The following is a 27,479-nucleotide window of genomic DNA, read 5'->3' as shown; positions in this document are numbered from 1 at the left end:
GCTGAACTCCCAAAGTCCAGTTGAACAGTGAGAGGAGTGAGAATATAAGCAAAGTCAAGACCATGATGGCTACACTCACTGAAACAGTCTATGTGAGCTAATGGTACCTCACCAACTACAGCCGAACAGAGAAGGAACAACATAGGTCCAAACTAGATCCTCTGAATGTGTATGACTGGGGCAGACTGAGAGGCCACTAGTATTGGCACCAGGATTTATCCCTACTTCTGGTACTAGCTTTTTTGGAACCTATTCTCTTTGACTGGATACCTTGCTCAACTTAAATATAGTAGGGAGGGCCTTGGACCTTCCCCAAAGCAATGTGCCTCTCTGAGGAGTAGATGGGGGAGGGGTGGGGAGTAGGTGGAGGGAATGGGAAAACAGGGGGGAGTGGGAACTGGGGATGGTATGAAAAATGAAAGAAGATAGTTTATTTTCTATTTAAAAATAATAAAATTAAAAAGTGAAAAAAATAAAAGTAATTCTCAATAAAATAAAAAAGATTTAAGGAATTTGAGCTAGCTGGCTCATTGTTTTTCTTGATTTGAGCTATGATCTATAGCAGCCCCTTGGGAGAACTCATAGGCCCTGACTGTGTATTCATTTTTATTTCTCAAAATTCTTAATAAGTTAACATTGTATCAATTAGATAGTACAATTAGGGAGGAATCATCTTCTTGACAATCCACAGATAAAATTGCCCAGTAGAACAGGTTGTTTTCATGAGAGAAACACACTATGTTAAAGGCAGTGGGGTCTCCCCCTATCTTCTCACACCAAGCCAGATACTAGGGAGAGATGGTAGCAGCAAACATGTAAAGGCACAGCAGAAGCAAAAGACATTCTGGAGTCTGTGGTCTCACAGTTTTGCTTAAAATGAGATTGCCCCATCAGAGAATTTTCCTCCTGGTGAGCTGACACCTTGAAGTTCAGTTTCCACCTGCTGATCCTCTGACATGGCCAGCATTCATTAGATTAGATGATGGAGCACCAGAAGTTTCTACAAGTAAATTGTGGTTGCTGGGTGCAGTAGGGAGCTTGTAATGGTAAAAGTAAAAATGCTGCAGGATCCCCAGTGACTGCAGAGGCAGAAATGTTGCAGGTCCCCTAGAGGCTGCAGTGGGCCATGTGGTGGCAGGCAGCTAACAGCGGTCCCAAGAGCAGCCAGTCCCAGGAAGGGATGGCACAGTTCCCCGCCCGAGTGGCTGCAGCAGGCCATGAGGAGAGACAGACAAATGGGCGCGCCACAGGACCATGCGGCAGGTCTCCAAAGATGGCTAGTCCTGGGCAGGGAGGCATGCAGCAGGTGAGAGACAGACAGGGACGCCATGCAGAGTGAGGTTGGATATTTATTTAGTGGGTTACACAAGGGAAGGGGAGAGGGAGAAGAGCCGAGAGGGGGCAGGGGCAGGGGAAAGAAGTGGGGAGAATGGAGAGAGGCAAAAGCTGCCTCTTTGGGGGAGAAACAGAAAAGGCTGGAAGCTGAAGGTCAGTTTCCTTGGCAGACAGGGGAGGGAATGGGCATGGCTTGTCTCTTAAAGGGATGGAACAGATCATTACAGAACTGACTCAGCATGAGATGTAGCCTCTGGAAGTCTCTCGGTTCACACAACAAGAAAGACATTGAGTGATTTCTCCAGTGCTATTCTCAGGGCAGAAGAACACACCTCGGAGCTTTGCAGAAGCGGCAGTAAGGTGGAACGGTGTGAGCAGTGGCCTACGGCCTGGTTTGCAGCAGGTCTCACAGAGGAAGAAAGATGGGGCCATTCTCAACAGGAGTGGGGACACCTGGCCACCTCAGCCCATTCAACGGGCCAAGAACTGGATCTGATATGATGGAGCTACGTTGATCAAGCCACTCTCCTTGGGCCTGATATCAATGTCCTTAGGAGCCATAGGACTGGACACAGAGAAGTTCTGGAGGATGGTGGTGAAGAAAAGGAACAATTCGTTGCGGGCAATGCCTTCGCCAAGACAAATGCGCTTTCCTGTGGGCACAGAGAATGAGCCATGTGAGCCCCAGGGCAGTAGGCAATCTTCAGACTGTCCCTTCCCTAAACCCAGACAACTCTCCCATTGCAATGGAGAAGAATGAGTTTGACCCTCAACCTGCAATTCAAGCGAGAATGTTAAGAATTTCCCAAATCCTTAAATAATTGATGCAAGGGCCAGTGAGACTTCTTAGCTAGCATGGAAGGAAACCTTCATCAATCCTGAGAACATGTGTTCACCCCCTAGATCCACATGTTGCAAGGAGAGAACAAACTCCCACAGTCTGTCCTCTGTCATAAACATATACACACCATCCATAGTGCACATGTATATGCATGCAAACATATATATGATAAATTAATCATAAAATGCAGGACAAATCGTTGGTGGATGTGTCATGGTAATTTCTGACAGATTTCTAGGTTTTGTTTATTATCAGAGTCCTTTGTTCCAGAATAGTAAGAAAACAGTAGAATAGGAACGAGGTGTGTATGTGTAAACATGTGTATTGTAACATCTTTAAGGCTCCCTCTTTTCTCATGTCGGAAGATTGGTACCCATCTCATTGGCTGCCCTGAGGGTGAAGGTGTTGTTTACGAAGACTCTTAGATTAACAACTAGATGATATCAAGGGCCCTATATGAGCAGGGCATGGAGGCACATGTGTGCAAGTTCAGCACTTGGGAGACCACGGCAGGAAGATGATAGAATACATAGAGAACTCTCTGTCTCTACCCCTTTCTCTGTTACCTCTGTCACTCATACTCTCCTCCATCTCTTTCTCTCTGACCCTTTCCTTCTTCATCTTGAGATAAAAGAACTTCAACAAATTTGTGAACACAATTGTTCATATAATTGAGAATGAGCAGGGACACATGATAAGGGATCTATGTCACCCAACAAATCCTCAGAGGTATAAGGAGCCCTCATTGATTTGTCTCCTTGCGCATGCGCATAAAGCAGCACAGAGCAAGGGAGCCTGAAAGCCCGCACAGAGCAAGAGAGCCTGAAAGCCCACGCAGAGGCTCCACCACCTGCCCTGTAACTCAGTGATTCTTAATCTGCAACTGACTTCCTCAGGCCTCTAGGTGGAGGAGGGATTTCCCAGCAACCCTTGTGGCCTCAATTGCTGGAAAATCATGCCTGTGTAGGAGTATTTAGGGAAAGCACCTTATCCCTTTGGGCCTCACCTTTCCAGAATTTAGGTGGCATGAGCTTAGAAATTCATGGAGAGGTCTCTAAGATGGTTTTCCTAGTAGTTTTGAGACTCAGGTTTTACCAGAGCAGCTTTTAATGCCTTATCTAAGTATCAACACAAAATCCCCTTGTTTAGAGCCAGTGATTTGGGTTACCATTCATGTCTCTTTGGCTCTAACATTTTGTCTGTTTCTCTCTCTCTCTCTCTCTCTCTCTCTCTCTCTCTCTCTCTCTCTCTCTCTCTCTCTCTCTCTCTCTCCTTTTCTCTTTCTGCCAATGGCAGCCTACCTGTACCTGTGTCTGTACATATCACTCCTATGTGTATTTTGATGTCTTCTATCTACTTGTGTCTTTCTAAATTCCCTAGACAGCATCTCAGCCCCTACCCTTTCTCTGAATAAGGCTACCTTGTCATGTGTTCCTTCTGTGTCTTTCCTCATACTTCTTTTTCTTTGTTTGTTTGTTTTTTGAAACAGGGTTTCTCTGTAGCATTGGAGCCTGTACTGGAACTAGCTCTTGTAGCTCAGGCTGGCCTCGAACTCATAGATGCGCCTATCTCTGCCTCCCAAGTGCTGGGATCAAAGGCGTGTGCCACCACTGCCCAGCCCCTCAAGCTTCTTCCTTTCTTTCTAGTTGTGTCTTTCTCCCCATCCCTTTCTCTCCCCCTCCTCTCTTCCTGACTTCTTTTTCCACCACTGTTTCCTCAGCCTCCACTCTTTTTCCTACCACATACTGCCTCCTATTGCAGCTTCCTTGTGTCTCTGTATGCCTCTCTTTATTGGAATTTGTTTCAATATCCTTACCTCTCTATTGTTTATTTGTCTCTGTCCATTTTCTCCACATCCTTGTTTTTCTAAACTTGGGACAGTCATCTGGACAATTCAGGAGCAGGGCTGAGCCCAGGGTCCCTGAAGTCACTTGGCACTCAGGACTAGACATTTCCTAGAGGAGACATGGCTCAGCAGGAGAACACTTGCCTTAAATCCCTCTGTGAAGGGATGAAGACAGACATGCTCAGCAGCAGAGCATCTCTAGAATGCTCAAGGGAAGGCTGGAGGTGTGGGCTCTTTGGAAGAGAACTCGCTTTATATAGTAACACACAACCCTGAACTCCATCCCTAGCATGAGGGTGGAGGGGGACAACAAAAGACTAAGGAATTGTCTCTAGAATCTCTCTTTCTACAAAAAATAAGAAACCCGAGCACACAGTTTCTATCTTTACATCCTATAGAGTTCTTTAAATTGAATTAAATTTGGCCAAAGGTAGCTTCTTTATGTAATAAATTAACCAAACACAACAGACAACTGAACCACACACTAACTTGAGATTGTATTCTTCCAGTGAAGAACAAACCTCAGTCACTCAGAGTGGTTGACCTGAGACTGCCAACTACCTCAGCATGGCCAAGTGAGACAAAAGCAGAGCTGGCACCCAACAAGTTGTGTGTCCATTCCCAGCTCCCTCTGGTCTATAGACACTGATGGGTGCTGTAACTCTGACCTTTCTCTAGTTCGGGAGATTATCCATCCTGAATGGGCTCTTGGAAAAGATAAATGTTAGTAATTTTGATTTCTCTTACAACTGAGCAAATCAAAGTATATTTAATGCAAATAGATAACAATGCCAGGACATACCTCATCTCCCCAGTGCTCACAGATAAATATATCCCTAGCCCCAAGACCTTACCAAGTTCATGGCAGTTCATAGATGATGTCATTTGTTCTTATTGTTGTTACTTAAGAAAATGAATTCTCTCTCTCTCTCTCTCTCTCTCTCTGTTAACCAATAGGCCAGTCATGCTAGGCTTCCTGGTAGGCTGAGGGCAGATCTTCACCTCTCTCTCTGTTCCCCAAGACTCAAACCCCAGACCTCACCCCACCTCTGCAACACAAGCCTTGCTGCAGCCTTCCCGACCCGCATTCCCCATCTCTTTGGATTTCCCTGATCTTCCCCAACAGGCACCCCTTACTGACCCAAAGGCTACTCTGATCAGGGAAGCAGGTAGGTTGACAGAAAATCCATCCTTCTCCTTCTGATTTTCCAGATCCACTCCTCTGCCCCAGTTTCATCACCAGCTCTGTGGCAGAATGCCTGCTGTGCTCTCCCTTTCCTCCCTGACCCCATATGCAATGACTCACAAAGATTTTCTCCTTCAACCTACCCTCTCCCAACTCATCCCTTTATCCCAGCCTCCAACACCAGCAGGCATTTTCTGGGAACACACCAGCTGGGCAGGACAGGGAAACAGGTCCACAGAAAGCTTCCTATGGCAACACACAGTCATCAAACTCACCTAAAACCCGGAAACAAAAAAATCAAATACCCACCCAACAAAGATAAACCCAGAAATTGGCACCGAGACCTATAATCACCACAAAACCAGATTCCTGGGTGCCAGTATAAAAACACAATCAGTAAGAGCCAGGATAATGTGTCTCCACGAGAGCCCAGCAGCCCTGCTACAGTTGACCCTGGGCATCCGACATAGTTTCAGCCAAAGGAAAGACCTTAACACTGTTGTCTGAAGGTAGTTGAGTTTCTTAAAGAGGAAATTAATAATTCCCCTAAAGAAATCCAGAAAAACACAAACAGTGGAAGGAAAAAACTCTTCAAGACCTGAAAATGGAAATAGAAACAATAAGGATAACCTAAATGAACCAAATTCTGGAAACGAAAAATTTATGAGTTAGAAGAGGAACTTCACTGGCTGCTTCACCAGCAAAATACAAAAGATGGAAGAAAGAATCTAAGGCATTAAATATGATAGATAGAAGATGTATGATAGAAGAAGTGGATATATTGTTAAATAGCATGGTAAGTTTGAAAAACTCTTGACACAAAAATTCCTAAATTCCTAGAAATCTGGAATATTGTGAAAAGATCACACATAGGAATAATAGGAATAGAAGGAGAAGAACCCCAGCTCAGAGGACCAGAAAATATTTTCAGCAAAATCATAAAAGGAAAATTTCCTAATCTAAAGGACTTGTCTATAAAGGTGGAAGAATCTTATAGGACACCAAATTGATTGGACCAGAAAAGAAAATGAAGGCCCATTAACCTACAAATGTACAGAACAGGGAAAGATTATTAAAAGTTTCAAGGCAAAAAGACCAAGCACCATGTAAGGACAAACCTATTAGAATTACACCTTGCTTTTCAATGGAGACTCTAAAAGCCAGACAGATGTGCTGCAGATCCAAAAACAAACAAACAAACAAACAAACAAAAAACCTAAAAAACCTCACAGATATCAACCCAGACTACAATACCCAGCAAACTTTTCAACCATCATAGATAGAGTAAATATAATATTTGATGATAAAGTCTAATTTAAACAACATTTATCTAAAAATTTAGCTCTAAAGAAAGTGCTTGAAGAAAAGCTCCAATCTGAAAATATTACCTGTGTAATGATTTCAGCCTCAATAAGGCTGATACTTCTGGGTTCTAGGAGTCAAGCATGTGCAGACAAGCCCTCGGGCAGAAGTGCCTAATGGCCCCTAGAGATGTTAAAGGGCTCCACCCCACGTGTGGTGTGGATTACATCATCCATATATGACTCAGGTAAGCCCTTGCACGCATGCGTGAACCCCATCACCTGTGTACGACATAGCCATGTCAACCCCCTGTGTGCATGTGCTAGGCAGCTTTTAAAGGCTGGATTCACCATCTTCCTCTCTCCCCCTTTGCACACTGACTTCCTCAGGCCTGTACACACCCCCTCTAATAAACTCCTAAGCGGGCTTGTTGTGTGTTCCATGTTTCCTTCTTACTTGCGCCAGGTAATTTCAATCTGCATACAAGAAAGCGCAGGGAATAAAATAATACAAACTGGCAAAATCAAAGTAGGAAAACACACACACTCACCTAACCACCGACAATAGCAACAACAATATCAACAACAAAATAACAAGAATTAACAATCATAGGTCCTTGATCTCTCTCAACATCAATGGTCTCAATTTCCCAATTTAAAAAAAAATCTCTAGCAGAATGGATGCAAAAAGTGGATCCATCCTTCTGCTGCAATCAAGAAAAGCACCTTAATGTCAAGGACATTACCTCAGGGTAAGAGACTAAAAAAAGATATTCCAAGCAAATGAACCTGAGAAGTAGACTGGTGTAGCTAATTTCAAATCTAACAAATTAGATTTCAATCCAATCAGAAGACACAGGGAAGCACACTACATACTCATAAGAGGAAAAATCCATCAAGAGTACCTTTTAATTCTTAACATCTATGCCCTAAACACAATGATACCCAAGTCTGTAAAAGAAATACTAGTCCAGCTTAAATCACATATTGAACCTCACACACAGATAGTGAGAGACTTCAACTTCCATACTCATCAATAGACAGGTCACCCAGAAAAAAACTAAATAGAGAAATGCTGGAGCTAACTGATGTTATAAAGGACCACACATTAGGAAGAGTGAGGACCACTGCTCTAGAATGAAAAGAAACCAAACCCAAAGGGAACAGATGGCTATAAATAATCAAACTCATGGTTGAAATCAATGAAACGCAAACAAAGAGAGCAATTCAAAGAATTAAAGATGCAGAGAGTTGGTTCTTAGAGAAAAACAATAAGATTGACAAACCCTTATCCAAATTAAAAGGTGGAAAGGGACAGTCTGAATTAACAAAGTCAGATGCAAAAAAGGGAACCATAGCAGATACTGAGAAAATCAAAGAATTTAAAGGACATACTTAAAAAACTTGTAATCCACCAAATTGGAAAATCTAAGAGAAATGGATAATTTTCTTAATTTACTACTTACCTGTGTAGGCCAAGAAATATGAAGCTATTTCCACCTTGTCTGGAGGGTCAAAGAGTTTTAGTGTGTTCAAAGTTGTTGACAGCAACCAGAGCTACACATCCTGACCTAGGGGGTACTTGGTTCTTTTGACATTAAGATGGCCCATACAGGTAGATGCACTCTACCCTGACCAATGGTTAGGATACTGAGCATTCTTCTGCTCCTTCTTTTGAAATAGGAGGTTTGACCTTGGTCTATGGTGGGTTCACTGCCTACACAACAGAATGCTAATGACTTGATGCCTCAAATATTGAATCAAGTAACTGTTCCAGTTGTTCTTTGTATCATATTAAAGTAGTCTTTTGTGTTCTCCCCCATGCTGTATTGGGGTATAAAAGTGTATAGAAAATTCACTGCAGAGGGTTTCAGTATCCCCTGGAACTCCCTCCTGGTACTCTCCTGTGTTTTCTGTTTTATCATTTTCATTCACATCTTCATGCCCTTTACTAACTCTTCTAATCCCCATGCCTCTATCCTGGTAAGCGGTGTTTTTGTTGAAGCTTGTCTTTGACCTTATCAAAGTTAAATCAAGATCAAATAAAGAATTTAAACAGACCTATAATCCATAGAGAAATAGAAGCAGTCACTAAAAGCCTCCCAACTTCCACCCCTTGCCAAAAAAGAAAGAAGAGAAAGAAAGAGCAAAAGAAAGAGAGGGGAGAGAGGGAGGAAGGAAGAAAGGAAGGAAGGAAGGAAGGAAAGAAGGAAGGGGGAAAGCAAGTAAGCAAGTAAACCCAGGGACAGATAGTTCTAGCACAGAATTCTATCAGACTTTCAAAGAGAAGTTCATGTCAATACTCCTCAAATCATTCCACAAAATAGAAACAGAAGGACCATTGTCTATTTCATTTTATGAGGCCACAGTTACTCTGATACCCAAACCACAAAGAAAGAGAATCACAGACCAAGTAATACTCTATAAAATACTTGCAAACCAAATCTAAGAACACATCAAAAAGAGTATCCACCATGATCAAGTAGGCTTCACCCCAGATATCTAGGATGGTTCAATATATGAAACATTAATAAATACAAACAAGCTGAAAGAAAGAAAAACCACATGGTCATCTCATTAGATACAGAAAAGACTTTGACAATAACCAATGCCTCTTCACGGTAAAAGTAGTGGAGAGTATAGAGGTTCAAGGAATATAACTAAACAAAACAAATGCAGTTTACAGCATGCCTACAGCCCACATATAATTAAATAGAGAGGAAGTTGAAAGCAATTCCACTAAAATTCAGAACAAGACAAGGTTGTCTACTATCTAAAAACCCATTCAGTAGAATACTTGAAATCTTAGCTAGAGTAATAAATCAATCCTCCTGGTCTCCTTAGGTGGACACAAAATTAACTCACAAAAACCAGTAGCTAGTTACAAATTATTATTGGTTAATGTAAAACAAAGCACTACTGTTGGTCTCAAATGTTTCACGCTGATACAGGATTTTATGTGATGTAAATTTAAAGGTTTTTGTTGTAGCATATGCATGTTTCTGTTCTTGTTTAAAATATTGTAGCCATACATCATACACCACTGAAGAAAATCACAAAAGAAGACTTTGGTAAGAGTTTTTATGTTGTCTAAAAAGAGAGAGAAATTTCAATATGTTGTCTAAAAAGCAAGAGAGATTTTGGTATGTCGTCTGGAAAGCAAGGGCAAAAGCAGAAAACTAAATAAATAAAGAGAAAAAAACGGATTAAAGATATATAAACACTTATAAAAGGTCAAAAGGGGATGTGAACTATGTTTGCTGTGGTTTCTCATATATGCCAATACTGAATATGCTTGTTTTGTTGAAAAGGTCATCTATGTAAGTTTTCTTGCAAGCATGGAGCTGAGACAAAAATGGTTTGTCTATTTTTGCTGTCTCTGTCACCCATCACTGCTGTGGCCACATTTATGGGCCTGACTTCAAAAATTTGTCTCTGAGCTCTGGTTACTGAATTTGGGTTAGTAAAAATTCAGATGACTTTTCAGTATAGATAATGTTAAAACGGTTATATGCTTTTTTGCTATTAAAAAGCTGGCTCTAGAATTGTATTATGGATCTTCCTTTGTTAGACCCATGTTTTGTTTACTTAAAATCTATGCATGGGTACTTTTAAAGAAACCATAAGGCATAATTCCATTTTAAATTTTGGATTGCTGTTTTACTAGAGTTTAAAAAATGGATGCCAAATGTTCTTACTGCCATCTTTTTTTTTTTTGGTTTTTAATTTTTTTCTTTTTTTTCCTTTTTTTTATTAAATTATAAAAATTTCCATTTCAGCCCCTCCTCCCAACACCCTCCCACTCCCCCCACTCCCTCTCCTCCTCCCTCTCCATCCCCTAGAGCAGTCAGGGTTTCCTGCCCTGTGGGAAGTTCAAGTTCTTCCCCCCTCCCTCCAATGCTAGGTGATAGTCACCAGAAGTACCAGCTACAGTGAAATGGAGCAGGCTAAGATCTAAAAGACAGGCTACGTGTATGCTGCCGAGGATGGGACCAAAGAAGTATTTTATTTTTAATATTCTTAATATTGCAAAAATGCATTTAAAGATTTTAAGTTTTTAAATAAATTTATAAAGCTGTGTGACATCTGTGCAATAAAATATTTTATATTATGTTTCATATTGTTAGAGTTTAAGCTATTTGGATAAACTGAGTCATAATTTTTTGTATTGATACTAAGAGGTTTGGACCTCCTCTTCTGGGGAAAGAATGTTATTTCTGTGTCAATCACTCTGGGATAATTACAGATTCGATGGCCTTGTTAATGATAGAGAACAAAACACAGGAAAACTGGATGAAAATTTGTTCAACTGATCTCCTTGGTAACCACCTTACTTCCAGCTTGAACAGGTTCCTAATGATATTGCTTTTTCTTATCAACAGATTTGAGTCCCTGGACAAACAGGATCCATGATCGAGTCCTGTCATCGGTGCTTGTGAAGGGGGAAAAATTAAAGAGCCCAGGGCAGCTTTCTCAGGTCAACTTGGTAGATAAACAGAAAGGTAGACCTGAGTCTCAGTTTGCCCTAGGGCAATGCTAACCCTTAGACTGCCTCCTGTTCCCATTTCACCTTGGGACCTGTTCCTTGCCTTTGCAGGAGACAGCATTAACAGCTAGCTAGATAGAAAATTGTTCTGTGTTTACCCTCGGAATGACTAATTCAGTTTTTAAATTAGCTTTAATTCAAAATCATTACAGAGTGTGGAGTTCTAGTCTTGTGAAAGCTGCTAACTTATTATAGACTGTTAGGAAATACAAGTTAGCCAGTCATCTTTAAAGTACTGATATGATTAGTTACAGGAATAAGCCTTATTTAGTTCCCTGTATATGTTTTCAAAGTCAAACTTAAAGCAAGTAATAAAGAACAAAGTTTGTCTAATCAGACATACTTAGGCAACCCTCATACTTCAGAGATCTGCAAAATATGGCATTTAAAATAATGATTTAAAAGCTTATTATATTAATCAGAGACTCTGAGATCCTAACAGTAACCCAAAGTCTCCAAAGAAGATTATGAGACACTGTAAGGTCCCTACCTGGATTACGACGATGCTGACCATAGGCGAGATGACCCCCAGTGCAACACTGGCTGCCAGGACCCGGTCCAGACTGTGGACAAACAGCAGGACCTTGGAGAATTGATTGTACCACTTTTGCCTAGACAAAATAAGGTCAGTCTTTCCCATGTCCTACTTCCATGGAAAAAAAAAGTTCACCTTATGGTCCTGGCTTAGACAGTAAGACTGCTGTTCTGGATATTTCTGCCTCCAGTGCTATGGAGACCAGGGAATGACTGTGTATGGACTCTGGTCTCTGCTATTTTTAGTAGATTTGGAAGCTATTTGGTCTGTATTCAGATATACTTTATTTACCCTTCTGAGATCTCTGATAGTATTAATGTCTAGAGCAGTTATAATGTCAGTTTAATAGCAAAAGGTATCCAGATTCTTCCACAGAAGGTCCTGGTCAAGCGTTATGCAGACATTAAGAGATCACAGATATCAGCCCAGACTACTATACCCAGCAAAACTTCCAATCACCATAGAAGGACAAAACAAGATATTCCATGACAGAACCAGATTTAACCAACACCTAGCCACAAGCCCAGCCCTACATAAAGTTTTAGAAGGAAAACTCCAACCCAAGGAAGTTGGCTACATCAACAAAAACACAGACAATTGATGATCTCACAGCAGCAAATCGAACACACCAACAGTGAAAACTAAATTAACAGAAGATGGCAAACACTGATCATTAATATCTCTTAATATAAATGGACTCAACTCACTTATAAAAAGACACAGGTTAACAGATTGAATACGAAAGCAGAATCCATCCTTCAGGTGCATATAAGAAACACACCTCAACCTGAAAGGCAGACATTGCCTCAGAGTAAAGGGCTGGGAAAAAATTTTCCAATCAAATGGACCTAAGAAACAAGCTGGTGTAGCTATCCTAATATCTAACAAAATAGACTTTAAACTAAATTCAATTAAAAGAGACAAAGGAGAACATTTCATATTAGTCACAGGAAAACTCCATTGAGAGGAAATCTCAATACAGAACATCTATGCCCCAAATACAAGGGCACCCTCATACGCAAAAGAAACACTTCTGAAGCTTAAATCATACATTAAACCCCACACACTTGTTGGTGTGGGAGACTTCAACACTCCACTCTCACCACTGGACAGGAAAGTCAGACAAAAAATGAACAGAGAAATAAGGAAACTAACAGATGCCCAGAGTCATAGGATTAAAAAAAAAATCTACTGCTCAAAAAGAAAAATAAAAGTAACCACAAAATGACCCTTGAAGATATTCTGCTCCACTCAGAGATCAGAACCTTCCTTATTCAGCCATCATCAGAGAAGCTTCCCCCCTGCAGAGATGGAAACAAGTTTAGAGAGACACAACCAGACATTTCACAGAGAGAAACTTTGGAACACAGAGCTCTAAATGGAATGTCTCTGTCATCAGAGCTCAGAGAACCCAGAGGAAGAGGAGACAGAAAGATGGTAAGAGTCGGAGGGGATACAGGACACCAAGAGAACAAGGCTCTCAACAACTGAGCAAAGCTCATATGAACTCAGACTGAGGCAGCAGGCACAGGGCTGCTCGGGTCTGCACCAGGTCCTCTGTGCACATCTTATAGCTTTCAGTTTAGTGTTTCCATGGATTCCTGAGTGTGCGAGTGAGTGGGACTCTGGTTCTGGTGCCTTCTCTTGGGCTCTTCCTTCTGTTGATTTTCACTGTACAGCTTCGATGTGATGGTTTTTGTCTTATTTTGTATTTAATTTCATCATGTTTGGTTGTTATCGCTTAGAAACCTGTTCTTTTTTAATAAGAGAGAAGGGAGTATATCCTGTGGGGAGGGAGGGTGGAGAGGGACTGGGAGGAGTAGAGGGAGGGGAAATTGTAATCAGTACATTTTTATGAAAGAAAAATCTATTTTATTTAAAAGAGAAAGAATTGATGGATTTGATGCAACTGGAAAACAGTAGACGAATAATTTGGTCATTGCACTTTCTAAAGTGGAGGGACTTTCTTGCGCTCTTTTGGGGACTTTATATGGGCATTCTGCATTGACTTTAAAGACATCCCGAACTTCCTGACCTGGGAATATCTGTGCTCCCTTCCTCTCTATTAACTAATCTGTTGTTTATTGCTGGAAGCAGCAGGAGGAACCTGGTTGTGCACTTAGCCCATTGTGTTCTCTGTGAACATCCTTTCTTCTCCTCTGTCAGCCAATTAATCACTCTTTTAAAAAGGTTCTCCTTCATAATAAAGTAAGACAGGAAATGAATTTGCTCAGGTTTAGAGGCTTTTAAGTGCCTCTCTAAATTCCTCCTAAGCAGGATGCACATTTCCTTCAAGAGTTCCCTCCTGGGACAGTAGCCAGGGTGAAAAGGATGATTCAGGCAAACTGGAATAGACGCAGTAAACATGGACCTAGTTCTCTGTCCTGGAGGGTGAGCCTGCCCTCTAGTGTCTGGGAAAGGAAGCACAGGTCCATCTCACCTATAGAGAAGGGCATAAAAGCTTCATTTTTCTTCAGAGCCCCACTGGCATCCAGGAAGTGGTCAGGATTGAAGGCATCTGGTTGTTCAAAGTACCGTGGGTCATGGAGAGCTGTACTCAGGATGGGGTACACTTCAGTGTTCTAGGAGACATTGTGAGAGGCAATGATATTAGCATACCCTGACTCCCATATGCAGGCAGTCAGTCCTTAGGAAAACACAGAATGCTGGGAAACCACAAACAGACCAAGGGTGGTGATTGGGAGAGTGGAGGATGACCATGGCATAGAGATGTGGAATCGCAGCTGGTCTCACCTTGGGGAGCAGGTACCCTCGGAATGAAGTGTCTTTGGTGACTTTGTGTGGCATTCCAATAGGGGCATTATCTGCAACTCTCTGAATCTCGTGGATCACTGCATCTGTGTAAGGCATTTTGGTGCGGTCATCAAGGGTTGGTGGGCGATGTGAGCCTATCACCTGATCGATCTCCTTTTGGACTTTCTCTGCACAGAAAAAGGGAAACAACAGATAATGACCGCCCCTTTCATGGAGGCAATGCACAGTGACCCTGTTTTCTGTGAGTCAACAGCCTAGGAACAGTGCAGAGCCAGGATAATTTATCGGAAGGACACAGTGCACTCTTGGTCACATACACCTGTGCTTCTCTCTAGCCATGCTTAGAGCTATGTTAGAGGTTCTCTCCAAAGCTCAAACCTTGCTCCTAATACAGAGAACAGGAAAAACCACAACAAAGGGCTATTTTCATCTATCAGTCTGAATGAGGGCTTGAGGGGGAGATGGTAAGAATTCTTCCCATTTGAAATGTGATTGTTATACATTGTTTTCCTGCATAACACACACACACACACACACACACACACACACACACACACACACACACACACCGAGAGAGAGAGAGAAACAGAGAGAGACAGAGACAGAGACAGAGAAAGAGAGATATTCTTTACATGTAATTATCATTTAAAAATCTAGGGGACTGTAGAGATGGGTTAGTGGATAAAAGCACTGGCTACTCTTGAATAGCACCCGGGTTCAATTCCCAGCACCCTCATGGTCCAGGTCCAGGAATCCAACACCCTTACACAGACATATTTGCCAACAAACAGCAATGAACATTAGTAAAAAAAATAATAATATATGCTAAGATTCTGAGGCTATATCCTCAGGAATAAAAGGAGGTAAGTTAATCTATATACAACAAAATACAGAATATGAACACATTAATGAATATGATGGCCGATGAAAGGGCTCAGTCAGCAAATGCATTGATTTCCATCCTGACAGCCTGGCTTTGACATCAGAACCCATGTAAATGTGCAGGAGAGACCCAACTGCACAAAGTTGTCCTCCAACCTCCACACATGAGCCACGCAGACAAACTCACAACAACATCACATCGATTTCAACTTCTTAGACTGTGAGTGTGTAAGTCAGCCAAGCAATGGATGAGTCGGTTACTAAAGGAAAGATTGCTGGGTGAGTGAAATGAGCAAAGCAAACCTGGATTCCGTATTCCACTTCTCACTCACTGTAGTAACCAATTAACAAGTCAGTAAATGGGGCATACACAAATAAATCAATGAACATAACTAACCAGTAATGAAGTAATGTTAGGTTTAGCAAAGGAATATGTGAATGAATAAATGATCAAATATAGGAATAAACAGGTTGTAGGGTTAGTTTATACAGGCCCATATTTCTACATTGTATGGTGGCCAGTAGCGAGTGATCTGGTAAGGCACAATTTGCACCTGCCTCATAGAAGGTGGGTGCCTGGCCTTTGGTAGTGAGACATCGCAAGCAAAGGGTCAGGACACACTAATGTCACTCTGCTCCTTCTTTGTAATTTGGGAGGTTGCATGGGGAAGAGGTGTTAATTCAGTCTGTGTGACGGAGCAGGCATAGAGAGCACTCATAGATAGAAAGATGTGACAAAATCGCCATAGAAGTTGTGTACATGACCACAATCACTACCCTCCCGGCTACCTAGGAAACAGAATTCTCATGAATTTCCCTCTCAGGTTACGTTTTGGTGTATAAGCTGTTTGGAGAATAAATACAGGTGATTTTCAGGATATGAATGCAGGATTTCGTGAGGGATCCCTGAAAATTCCCTCCCAATAAAGTCATGTGAGTTGTGTCTCAATTATTCCCACACCTCTACTCTGATCCAAGAAATAATTTATGATGGGACTGGATCCCTGACGCAGGTACGTGTATTGAACAATAAAAAAATCACAGATAAATGAATATATTATTAAGTGGCTACATGGAGGAAAGAATTGACACATGAAAAGTGGTTTCAAAGGCCAGTGAAAAGATTAAGAAATAAGAAGATTTGTGTATGAATGAACCAATGAATCAATGTCAGATAGCCCATTCAACCAGCCCTGATCAAAGAATAAAACTCACAAACTTATTCATCTAAATACGTGACTGAAATATTTGCCCTTAGGTGAAGCAGAGATGAAAGAATCAAGGATTAATAACCTATGACTATAGAGAAGATGGTCAGAGGATTACACGAGTAGGTGAATAGGTGTGTAGATAGAAAAAGAATGTATGGATGGGTAGATAATGGATGAGTAAATGAATAAAATGAGTAAATGGATGAAGAGTAGGATTACAGAAAGATGAGTCAATGGATGAATTAAAGACAGTAGGAAAGAAGGAGGGAAGGGTAGATGGATGGATGGAAGGTCAACCTTCAAGTTATAGCAGACAACAATGGAAATGGACCAGCTGAGTGTTCATTCACACACCACCCACAGCACTGCCTTAGGTTAGATGTAGTCCAAAGCCTTCAGAGCTCCAGATGTAAGAGGCCCATGTCTCTCTCATCCACACAAAGCTTTGCAGTCAAAAGGGGGAGCTAGAAGTTTCCCAGCTGGACACCTGTGGCTCACCTGCAACATGGGGGTATTTGAGCATGAGCAGGAAGCCAAAGCGGAGCGTGATGCTGCTGCTCTCGGTACCAGCAAAGAAGAGAGACAGCACTGAGATCATGAGGTTCTGGTGATGGAACTCCGTGTGTTGGTTGGACTTCTCCTGGTTCCACATGGGAGAGAAAAGGGAGGGTCAGGGGTGCCTGGAGCCTTGCAGGGAGATACACACACATACTAGGAACTGTCCTTCTGTCTCACTATCTGGACCACATGGCATTTCTCAGTCCTCAACAATGTCACTTGGTCTCTGCTCTGCCTTCTCTCTCTACTGCACTCTCTGGTAGTTTAGCATGGTTTGTCTACCAGACTCTTTCTTCCTCTGTGGTCTTTCCTGCTTTTTGTCCCTTGCCCTGTGTTTCCTTCCCACCCTTCTTTCTCCCGATCACATTTTCTCCTGCCTTTTATTTTCATCGTTTTCCAGACGCTTCTACATCTCCTCCACTCCATTTCCTGTCTCTCCTCCCCATCCTCTGTCCCCCTTTTCCTCCGCTCACATCCTCAGCCTTCACTCTCAGCCATCCCCTCTCATTCACTCAGGACTTACCTTCTCCATGCGTATAAGGAAGGTATCGATGAAGTCTCTTGGATTGTTGGGGTCCAAGGTTGCCCGGTGTTTCTCCACGCTGTGGTCAATGTATTCAAGGATTTCCTGCAGGATTTTGTGGATTTGTCTGTGGGTTCCAGGAAAGTACTTCAGGAAACCTGAATAGAGCTCAAACATCTGCAAGAAAGAAGGGCCTAGTAGATCACATGGAATTATCAGGTCTCAGGAAGAGGGCAGTGCTCCTAGGTCCACAGACATCATGAAGGAAAACACACACACACACACACACACACACACACACACATACACACACATACACACACACACACATCACACATGCACACCATACATACATATGCATTTGAACTGTATCTCTAAATCAGTCTCTAACCTTTATTTTTTAATTGATTTTATTGAGCTCTACCTTTTTCTTTACTCCCTCCCTTTCCCTACCCACCCCTTCAACCCTCTCCCATGGTCCCCATGCTCCCAATTTACTCAGGAGATCTTGTCTTTTTCTACTTCCCATGTAGATTAGATCCATGTATGTCTCTCTTAGGGTCCTCAATGTTGTCTGCTTTCTCTGGGATTGTGAACTGTAGGCTGGTTTTCTTTGTGTTATATTTAAAAGTCACTTATGAGTGAGTACATATGGTATTTGCCTTTCTGGGTCTAGGTTACCTTACTCAATAGGTTTTCTAGATCTATCCATTTGCTGGCAAATTGCAAGATGTCATTATTTTTTTCTGCTGTGTACTACTCCTTTGTATAAATGTACCAGTTAAGGAAATGCTTACACCCTTAGCCATCTAACCTTCATTTTACATTCTCTGTCTCTTCCTATTTCTCTCCTCTGCTTTCTCTTCCAATTCCCCTTGCTGTTTTGTCTCAAATTGTTTCAATTTGTGGGTCATTGTATTTTGAACTGATTTATGCCGGACTGGCTTTAAATTCAACATGTAGCCAAAGATTGTCCCAAATTTCTGATACCCTAGCCTCTACCACCAAACTGCTGGAATTTCATGTGTTGTACACCACCACATCCTGGGGATGAACCCAGAGGCTCGGGCATGAAATACTGTGTCCTCTGTCCTCTGCATCGCCCATGTCATCATTTTCTCATGTCTGGATGGTCCTGTATTTCTGCATTCAGATCTCTTCACATTGCTTAACATTCCTTTCTCCCACTGCTCCTTCTTCCTTCAGTTCCTCTAGGCCACAGGCCCCTTGCTTCTTCATGTTGTCTCTGCCATTCTTCTAGCTCTAAGATACGCCTTTCTTCACCCACAGAGCAGCTTCTTCTTTCCTCTGCCTTGGATGCTCCTCCCTTCCCACCCACTGACCTGGCCTGAGAATGAGCTGGTGAGTGACATGCTCTGATAGATCAGGTCCAGCAGGCGCAGGAACTGGCGGTCTTTGTTGTCAAAGCGCTCTCCAAAGACAATGGAGCAGATGATGTTGGCTGTGATGCATTGGAAGAGGAAGGTGGGGTCCAGGGGAGCTCCTGGAGGAGGAGGACACAGGGGTATAGAATCAGGGAACATTTGGCTTCAGCCCCATGTCTGTAAAGGTGTTCCCACCACTCACTGCTCAATGTACATCAACAGCTGCTACCACATTTGCACATATGATGTGCATAAGAGTCTAGACCCTTCGCTCAGAGACGCACACATACTTTTATTTAACTCCCCTCAGTACTGTACAGAATATGGAGTGCTATTCATATACACAGAAAGGGAGGCACCTTCATCAACAGAACTCAGCTAACCATGACCAGAGCTAGGATGCTGGGACAGAGAAGTGGAGTGTGTGTAGTCAGTCTCCACCTGTCCTCCTCCCAGGACAGCATCCTGACTCTGAATTGATAATTAACTCCCCCTGGAGGGAATGGTGCAGAGAAGAGTTCAGGGATGTCTGTGTGAATTACAAGCCCCGCACACTCCATGACTATCTGCCAGTCTTTCTCCAACCCTTCTTTAACTTCTTCCATCCCTTCTCTCATTTCCTCCATCCCTTCTCTGATTTCCTCCATCCCTTCTCTGACTTTCTCCATCCCTTCTATGATTTCCTCCATCCCTTCTCTGACTTCCTTCACCCTTCCTCTCACTTCCGAGCTCTGTGGTGTTCTAGAAGCCATCAGCTTGCTGCCTTTGCGTGCCAGGTTCAGTCATGAACCCTGGTGGTTGGAGGACTGTTGTCATTCTAACAGTATTGGGCCACTGTTGTCCCTCACCCAGGGCTGGCTTGTCTGTGGTCACTGATCCTGTGTGGATCCTTCTCTGGGGTGCAAGGGCTTCACTCTCAGCCTTGGAATTCACTTCTCTTCCTCTGGATCCCTCCATCTCTCACTTCTTTCTCCCATCATTCTTCTCACATTTGCACCTTTCTTCCCTCCCCTCTCTGCACTGACCTCTCAGATCTCCAGAAAAAGGTCAATAAGAGATGACAAATACCCAGTGTAAAGAAATGGAAGTGCAAACAGTGTTGATGTCATCAATGTGCCCTTGTTATAAAGAAGATTAAAGTGTCCTGAGTCCTCTGAGTTTGACTTAAGTCAAACTCCCATGAGCCTCTGTGTTCACTCTGCTCACCAGCATACTCACAAGAAAGAAAACACAGTTCCCTGCTTAGACCACATCTGCAGGTCCTCCTGCTCCCTTCCCTTTCATTGACCTAGAGTCCGCATTTGTCTTTGATAAGACCATGGGTGGAGGGGGAGCCAAAGTGGCCTTGAACTCTATGTGCAGTAGAAGAGGACCTTGGAAATCTCATCCTCCTGCCTCCACCTCGAAGGTGCTGGGATTACAAACATGCAGGACCATGCCTGCTGTATATGGTGCTGTAAGCTCTCCACAACTCAGCCACAGCCACATCAAAGGCGGGACCTCACAATGTAGGCAGGGCTGGCCTTGAGCTCATGGTCATCTTCCCTCACCTTCTGAATTCTGAGAGGATGCGTGTCCAACAGTCCTACCCCAATTAACAAAGAAAATTAACTCACAGATTGATTTTCTGGAGAGAAGTGACCATCATGGGCAGTACATATTTCTGAGTAATTTTTGAAACAAAATACCTCACGTTTCTTTCCAGTCCGTGTGATTCTCTTTTCACTCCTGTCCGTATCTGTTCATCCCCAAACTCAGTGTGTCTTTTGTGTTTCTTTCCCCGTGTGTGTGTGTGTGTGTGTGTGTGTGTGTGTGTGTGTTTGTCTGTCTGTTTCTCTACTCTTGTATGTCTCTTTCTCTTTCTTTGGTTCTACACTCAGGTGTCTGTGTCACCATCTTTCTTTCTGCCCATTCTCTTGGACTCACCCTGGGATTTCCGCAGCTCCTCCACCAGACGTCGGGCTTCCTCCTGAATCTGCTCCTCCACACTCTGCTTGCCCATTCCAAAGTTCTTCATGGTGGCTAGAGAGAACCGCCGAAGGGTCTTCCAGCGTTCGCCACTGGCAAAGACCACACCTAAGAATGTAGGGAAAGCATGGGTGGTTACAATGGAAGTTCAAAGACCCTGAGTCTTCCCCACAGCTCGGGCTCCACCATCACACGCGTCTTCCCAGACCACATCCTCCACTCCATTCTGTCCCATATCTCACCATATGTCTGTACAATTGGCTCAAACAAAGCTATTGTCCCCCGGTCAGAGAAAGCCTCAGCTTGGTCCACCAGAGCTTCCCTTATGGCCTCTGTCCCACACAACATGACCACGGGCCTCGGTCCCAGGTGCACTGTGAACACGTCTCCATATTTTTCTCGAAGCTGCCAAGCATAAGGGTACAAGGGTCGTGGTTAGTCGGTGCAAACGTTGTTACACTGTGAAAACACCTAGACATAGACTGGTAAGTAGGTACCCCTCCACTGGCCACCCTTTCTCTCCTGAGGACCTAAGAGGTGCTCAGACAGGCAGGGTCTGCACTGATTCGTTGGATTTCCTAATCAGTACACCAGTACTGTAGAGTAGGGGGACAGGGCAACACTTGTTTATAACTCTGACACAAGAGAAGTAGAGACCAGAGAATCAGTAGTCATCCTTGGCTACACATTCAGTTTGATGCCAGTCTCACCTACATATGACCCTATCTCAAAAATAATAGATACAGATATGGATGCAGATGTGCATTAGTTCCATGCCCATACCCTTCAGTCTGGCCAGCTGAACCATGCCTCCTGTGGTCCAGCTTCCGCCTGTCCAATGCCTTCTGACAACGTTCATAGAGAACGGCCCTGACCCACCCTCTGGGTTACATGGGAAGAGAAAGTGATAGTCACCTAGTAGTGGTCCTGAATGTGAGTCTGACTGCAGTATGAACAGTTGGGAAATTGCCTGGCAATGCAACCATCAGGGCATCTACAGGGAATTGGTCCCAGGAACATGACAACCCTCCAGTGCTGAGAGCCCTTGAGGAGCATGGTGTGATGTTTGCAAACAATCCCCCCTCGTCCTCTTGTAATTTTTACTCTCTCTAGATTGCACTGCAGCTAATCGAAATGAAAGGCTACGAAAACGGTCAGTGACTAGTGTTGTTAAGAAAAAACTCTGCACATGATTGATGTTGATGCATTTTTGGTTTTAGATGGTGTCACAATATTGAATTTCATGCAACAATGAACTAACAAACCTCAGATCAGAACAATGGTGTAAGTGAAACTTGCCAACTCAATGCTACACAGAAGCAAGTTTTGTTTCCATCTGCTGCATCTAAATGATGTTCAAACACAGATGCAGTTGATGGTGTGTCAAGATAGTGGGAGGTAACGACTACAAGGGGCTGGGACTGGTACCAGTCTTGATGTTCAACATTAGTGGTAAGAAAATGTTCGTCTTTAAAATTCATTGAGGTGGGCTTCTTGAGAGGTGACCCAGTTCAACAACATCTTAACTCAAGGCTTAATAGGTGGGGCAGGAGAGGTGGTTCAGTGGTTAAGTTGCAGAGCCCCTGAGTTTTGTCCCACCTCCCATGTCAGATAGCTAAAAATTACCTGTAATGCCAGCTTCGTGGGATTTGATGACCTCTTTGGTTTCTTCAGATATCAGATATGTATAATGACCATTCACACACACACACACACGATGATGATCTTGATAATGATAGACAGACAGATAATAGATAAGTAGATAATAGATAGATGATAGATAATAGACAGACAGAAAGATACATAGGTACATAAATATTGATCAATAAATAGCTGGTAGATAGATGATACAGATCATTTGCAAACATTGTAATTGGGGCTCATCAGATAAGAGCACTTGCTGCACAGTTGTGATCACCAGGATTTATATCTCAGCACCAGTATAATAAGCCAGTGAGTTCATACAAGCCTAGGACTCCTGATTAAAGTGTTGGATGGTGAAGATAGAAGGATTCCTGGGGCTTGTTGACTTTTAGATCCAGGTTCAGGAAAGGACCTTCCCTCAAAGGAATGGGTAAATTAATAGAGGAGGACAGCTGGTGCCCTCCTCTGACCTCTATCCCCCATTAACAGGTGTGCTTATACAATTAGAAATATACTCACCCAGACAGACAGACAGACAGACGTGGTCATAAATAACAGTGTTTTAAAAGATTTTGTAAAGGTTACTTTAAAATGTTGTGCACTGCCCTTTGCAAGCCCCTTCCTGGTTCCCTACTTCCGCTCTTACATCCCTAAGAACAGTTTCACCACAACCCAAGTCACAACATTCACTGAAACATACCTCACTTAATACCCTGAGCCTTCCCCAGGTCCCTCACTGTACCTATGCTGCTGAAAATAAGATCAAGGTCCCTATCATGATGGCACAGCTGTGCCTGACAGGGTCCCATCAGTCCTCTGCTTCTCCGTTCCTCCCTTGTTCCTCTTTTCCACCAGCCCCATGTTGTTCCCTGACCCTGTTCCCCTTCAGGTCCTTTCTTCAGCACCTGCCTCCCTTGGTGCCACTCTCGGTGTCTCTCAGAGTCTTTGCTCACAAGGAGAGCAAGACATTCGGTCGCCACCTCTCACCACTTGCTAAAACACCATGCTGCTTTATTTTATTCATTGATCCTGTCTGTATACCGTGTCTGTCTGTCTGTCACTGCCAGGGTAATGTTCCATTAGCGTGGTAACCTTATCCACCTCTGAACTGTCACAGCTAGAATGCTCCTTGAGACATAGGGACCTAATACATTTTCAGTGATTTGATAAATAAGTCAATATGTGGGCAAAGTGAGTTGTCATTTAATAAACACGGATTGTCACACCCTTGGGAGCCATGTATCCTTGTTATCACGAGAAGAGAAAAGCAATACTCAAGAAGACGCAAAACTGAGGCACAATTCCTTGCTAAACTATACTGTCTAGTTGATATAATAATGATAGCTCATAGACAGTTTTGATGAATGAAAGTAAATATAAGGAAAAGTGACAGAGCTAGAGCCTATGTGTGGCAGTATTCCTGCTGGGCTACACCTGGTCCAGCTCCAGAGTGCTAGCACCTAGTTTTATCCATCTTTTGTTTAGCAATTAACCTTTTGTTTCTCTTGTCCTCTGTCTGAGAGTTTCCCAAGGGTACAAAGACTATGCAAAACTTAGTTAGAAGGAAACCCAGAAAATTTTGGTTTCTCCTGAATAGGGCATTTGCATTTGGCATCTTCCCTTGGAGGCCTAGTCAGGATGTTTTGAGGATATGGACATCTGTTTGTTAGGTGTAAATTGGAGAACAATAAAAGCAGCCCTGGGCAAAGGAAAAACAGTCAGTTCTGATGGTTGAATCCTGATGGATCAGTCTTGAAGATTCTCTAGAGAGACTGACCTGCTCTGCAGCTAAGAAAGGCTAAATTCATTCTTAAGGTGCCTCTGAGTCTTCATTTCATAGACCCATGTGAACCCACACACCTGTGCTGTGACATCCACAATGCCTATGAGTTTCACTTATGTAGCTGTATAGATCATAGCTCAAGCTAATGATTAAGAGAAACACTTGAGTCCCAGGAACCAGGCTGGCTCAAATTCCTTTCATGTTGATGCTAAAAGACACAGTCACAAGTTTCTGTGTGCATCATTAGCTAAAACAAGCCTTTAAAACAATTTCAGGTTAAATCATATGTTTTGATAACAGCCTTATGACAGTTCCACACCAGAAATCCTGGACAGGACTGAATCAATCAGATACTCCAGGGTATGACCAGCACCCCAGTTTTCTCGGGTCCTCCCAAGATCCTGGCATCCACAAATCAGCAGGAAGCAGTCTCCAGAATACGATATCTTCATCCCCTTTACCTGCCATGCAGGAAGCAGTCTCCAGAATACGATGTCTTTATCCCTTTTACCTGCCATGCCTAATTCCTCATTATTTTATTATAAGAAAAAGACGGGAATGTTATAAAATTGTAATTATGCTGGCCTTCCCTGTCACCTGGGTACCCTGTCCCTTTAAGAGACAAGCTCCACCCACTCCCCATCTCCCTTCCTGCTGAGGCAAGCTGATCTCTTGCCCCCTTTTTTGCTCATTCTCTCTATCTCTGTTTTTCTTTATCTGTAGAGGCAGACTCTGCCTTTTCTTCCTCCCCCTTTACTCTTTCCTGTTTTTCTCTGTCCCGCTATCTCTCTTTCACTTTGTCTCTCCCCTCCATAATTCCCTACCCTTATACCCTCCCAATAGCCATTAAATAAGTTCTTTACTCAAGTTGTCTCCTCGTGGTGCATCTGTCTGTCTCCTGTATGCCACACTGCTCCCACCCTCATTGGAACCTGCCAGCATCACCTGCCCCACGATAAATCATAACACAAACCACATGGTTAGCATCCTCTGCCTGTGACAGGTGTTCTTCTTCCCTACTACATTATGACACATAAGAAGGGCCTCCTTAGAGGCTGGAAGAGTTGATGGCTTGATCTGAGACTGTCAAACCCCACAATTATGAGCTGGATAAGCCTTTAATTTATAAAGAACTTAGCCTCCGGACTTCTGTGGCAGCTACAGAAAACAGATGAAGGCACAAGGAGACTTTCTCTTGCCTGCTTAGTTGAATCACTTCAGTTCTTACCATCCTTGGCATCAGTTAAACTGGTTCATTCCCCTGACCTGAAGATTCAACGTCTGCCTCTCCCCTGTCATACTGTGATCTCATCTACCTGACTCCACTCTTCCCCTAGCACCTGCTGCTGCTCAGGAATGGCTTCTTTTCCATAGCTGTCATCATTCTAGAAAGTCTTTGTGATTTGTTCAAGTCCTGCGTCTTATGTAAGTCTGTTTGAACTCTCAACCAATCTTAAAATTCCTATTGCTTTGCTTGTATGCAATATCACCCAAGTGAGCAGATAACTTGCCAAATTAATTTTTTTGAGTATATTCTATATCTGCAAACAGATTCTCATTTCCTGAGGGCCAAGGAAGGCAGCTCAGCTCTCCAACATTGCCACATACATTGGATCATAGAGGGTAGGAATTCCCTGCCCAGTGCACGTATCCTAACCCCTGGAAACCTTGTTTGCAGATGACATGATGACTGTCCCTACAGGAAAAGATGCAGCATGTCGTGCTATCATGACATGATGTCTCCAACCCTCACTGTGAGTCTCTGGGCAATTAAGATTGCTGAGGGAGGTGCCATTTTCTTCAGTGATGTAGCTGTTCATAAGTTGCTCACATGACAGTAAATAGCCCCAACATCTATACTCACTCAAGCAACCATAATTATCTACAAGTAGGAAGGGCCTTCAGACACAGAGACATGGACAGAAGAATAAGAAAGGAAGGAATTAGATTTTCAAAGAACAAAATTAATCCTAACATTCAGAAGGAGGATCTCTGTGAGTTTGAGGTCATCTACAGAATGAGTTCCAGAACAGCCAGGACTGTTTCACAGAGAAACACTGTCTCAAAAACAAAGCAAAGCAAAACAAAACAAAAAAAAATAAAAAAATAAGGTGTTAAGTTGACCTTCCCAACATGTGGGAAGCACGTTTTTAAAATATTTGTGGCCAGGTGTACCACACATCTGTCAATCCAGAACATGAGATGTTAACTCAGAAGGATCATTAGCCTGAGAAAAGGAGGAGACCTTTTCTTAAAAACCAAATTACAAAAAAGTATACACCATTGGTCCAGGTGGATGATATTTTAAAAACCAAGAAGTAGCAGGGAGTTGGGATTACTGTCAATATATCAGCTTTCTAAATGGGAAATGGGGCCAAAGATTGTAATTGATTATTAATAAAGAAGTGGTAATTAAACATGAAATCTCACTAGTGAAGACTGGTAAAGATGGTGCCAGGGTCTGCTCCTTGGACGGTCCTTGTGTTTATAACTGATAAGCTCTCCCTACCGATGTCAGCTTCTGACCTGCCTCTCCTCCCCTTTGTTCCAGAACATGACAGGCTAATCCCTTGTATTAGCAGAAGCAAACCTTATCTGTGGATACCTCTGACATTTTTCTTTCTCTTTTGAAACAAAGAAGCATCAAATAGGAAAATTGTAAGCCCTTGGCCCACACCTTAACACCCGGACCATTTTAGCACGTCAAGCATAGTGTTCCACAGGATTTCAACAGAGCAAGGACACACCTGTCAATCTGAGTACCATCTGTCACCAATCGGCATCTCTCTTTTCACTCAGAAACCTTCTTACCTGAACCTATGACCTGGGAAGAGTCCCCTGCTTGTCCCACTGAGTGAGCTCCAGGAGCAAGCACAAGGCTAGGCCATAGGGTACAGGCCCTCTGCGTGTCTCACCTGCATGAAGGAGTTGAGGAGGCCTCCTCTGTCCATCTGCAGAAGGTTCCCCACGAGGGGCAGGGGACGGGGTCCTGGTGGAAGTTGGCCACAGGGCTTTGTGCGACTGCTGACCAATAGCAGTAAGAAACCCATGAGGAGAGTGAGGAGGAGCAGGACACTGGACTCCATGGTCTTTGTCTGAGCACTGTCCACTTCGCTGCAAACTCCAGCAGAACCTTTTATGCCAGACTTTGCTCCCCAAC

The 27,479-nt window shown here is 43.1% G+C and overlaps 1 protein-coding gene across 2 annotated transcripts; it reads right to left on the bottom strand.

The window, feature by feature from the left end:
• Positions 1-589: 589 nt before the first annotated feature.
• LOC125396666 (cytochrome P450 2B2-like) lies at positions 590-27,479 on the bottom strand. Of its 2 annotated transcripts, XM_048428657.3 has the most exons (10): positions 27,235-27,479; positions 21,135-21,297; positions 20,851-21,000; positions 18,883-19,043; positions 17,540-17,716; positions 16,957-17,098; positions 14,345-14,532; positions 14,031-14,172; positions 11,546-11,666; positions 1,834-1,988 (listed from the first exon to the last, which is right to left on the bottom strand). In XM_048428657.3, exons 1-9 carry the CDS (start codon positions 27,403-27,405, stop codon positions 11,551-11,553), a joined length of 1,410 nt encoding a protein of 469 aa, XP_048284614.3. In that variant the 5' UTR covers positions 27,406-27,479; the 3' UTR covers positions 1,834-1,988; positions 11,546-11,550. The 2 variants fall into 2 exon arrangements, with proteins under 2 accessions (XP_048284613.2, XP_048284614.3); XM_048428656.3 differs by lacking the exon at positions 11,546-11,666 and having other exon boundaries at positions 590-1,988; positions 27,235-27,476.

Source organism: Myodes glareolus, chromosome 1 (assembly GCF_982192425.1).
Source record: "Myodes glareolus chromosome 1, mMyoGla1.1, whole genome shotgun sequence".
In the NCBI taxonomy this organism is placed as follows: Eukaryota; Metazoa; Chordata; class Mammalia; order Rodentia; family Cricetidae; genus Myodes; species Myodes glareolus.
Note: the sequence above shows the minus strand (reverse complement) of the source record. Positions and strands in the feature narration are given on the sequence as shown.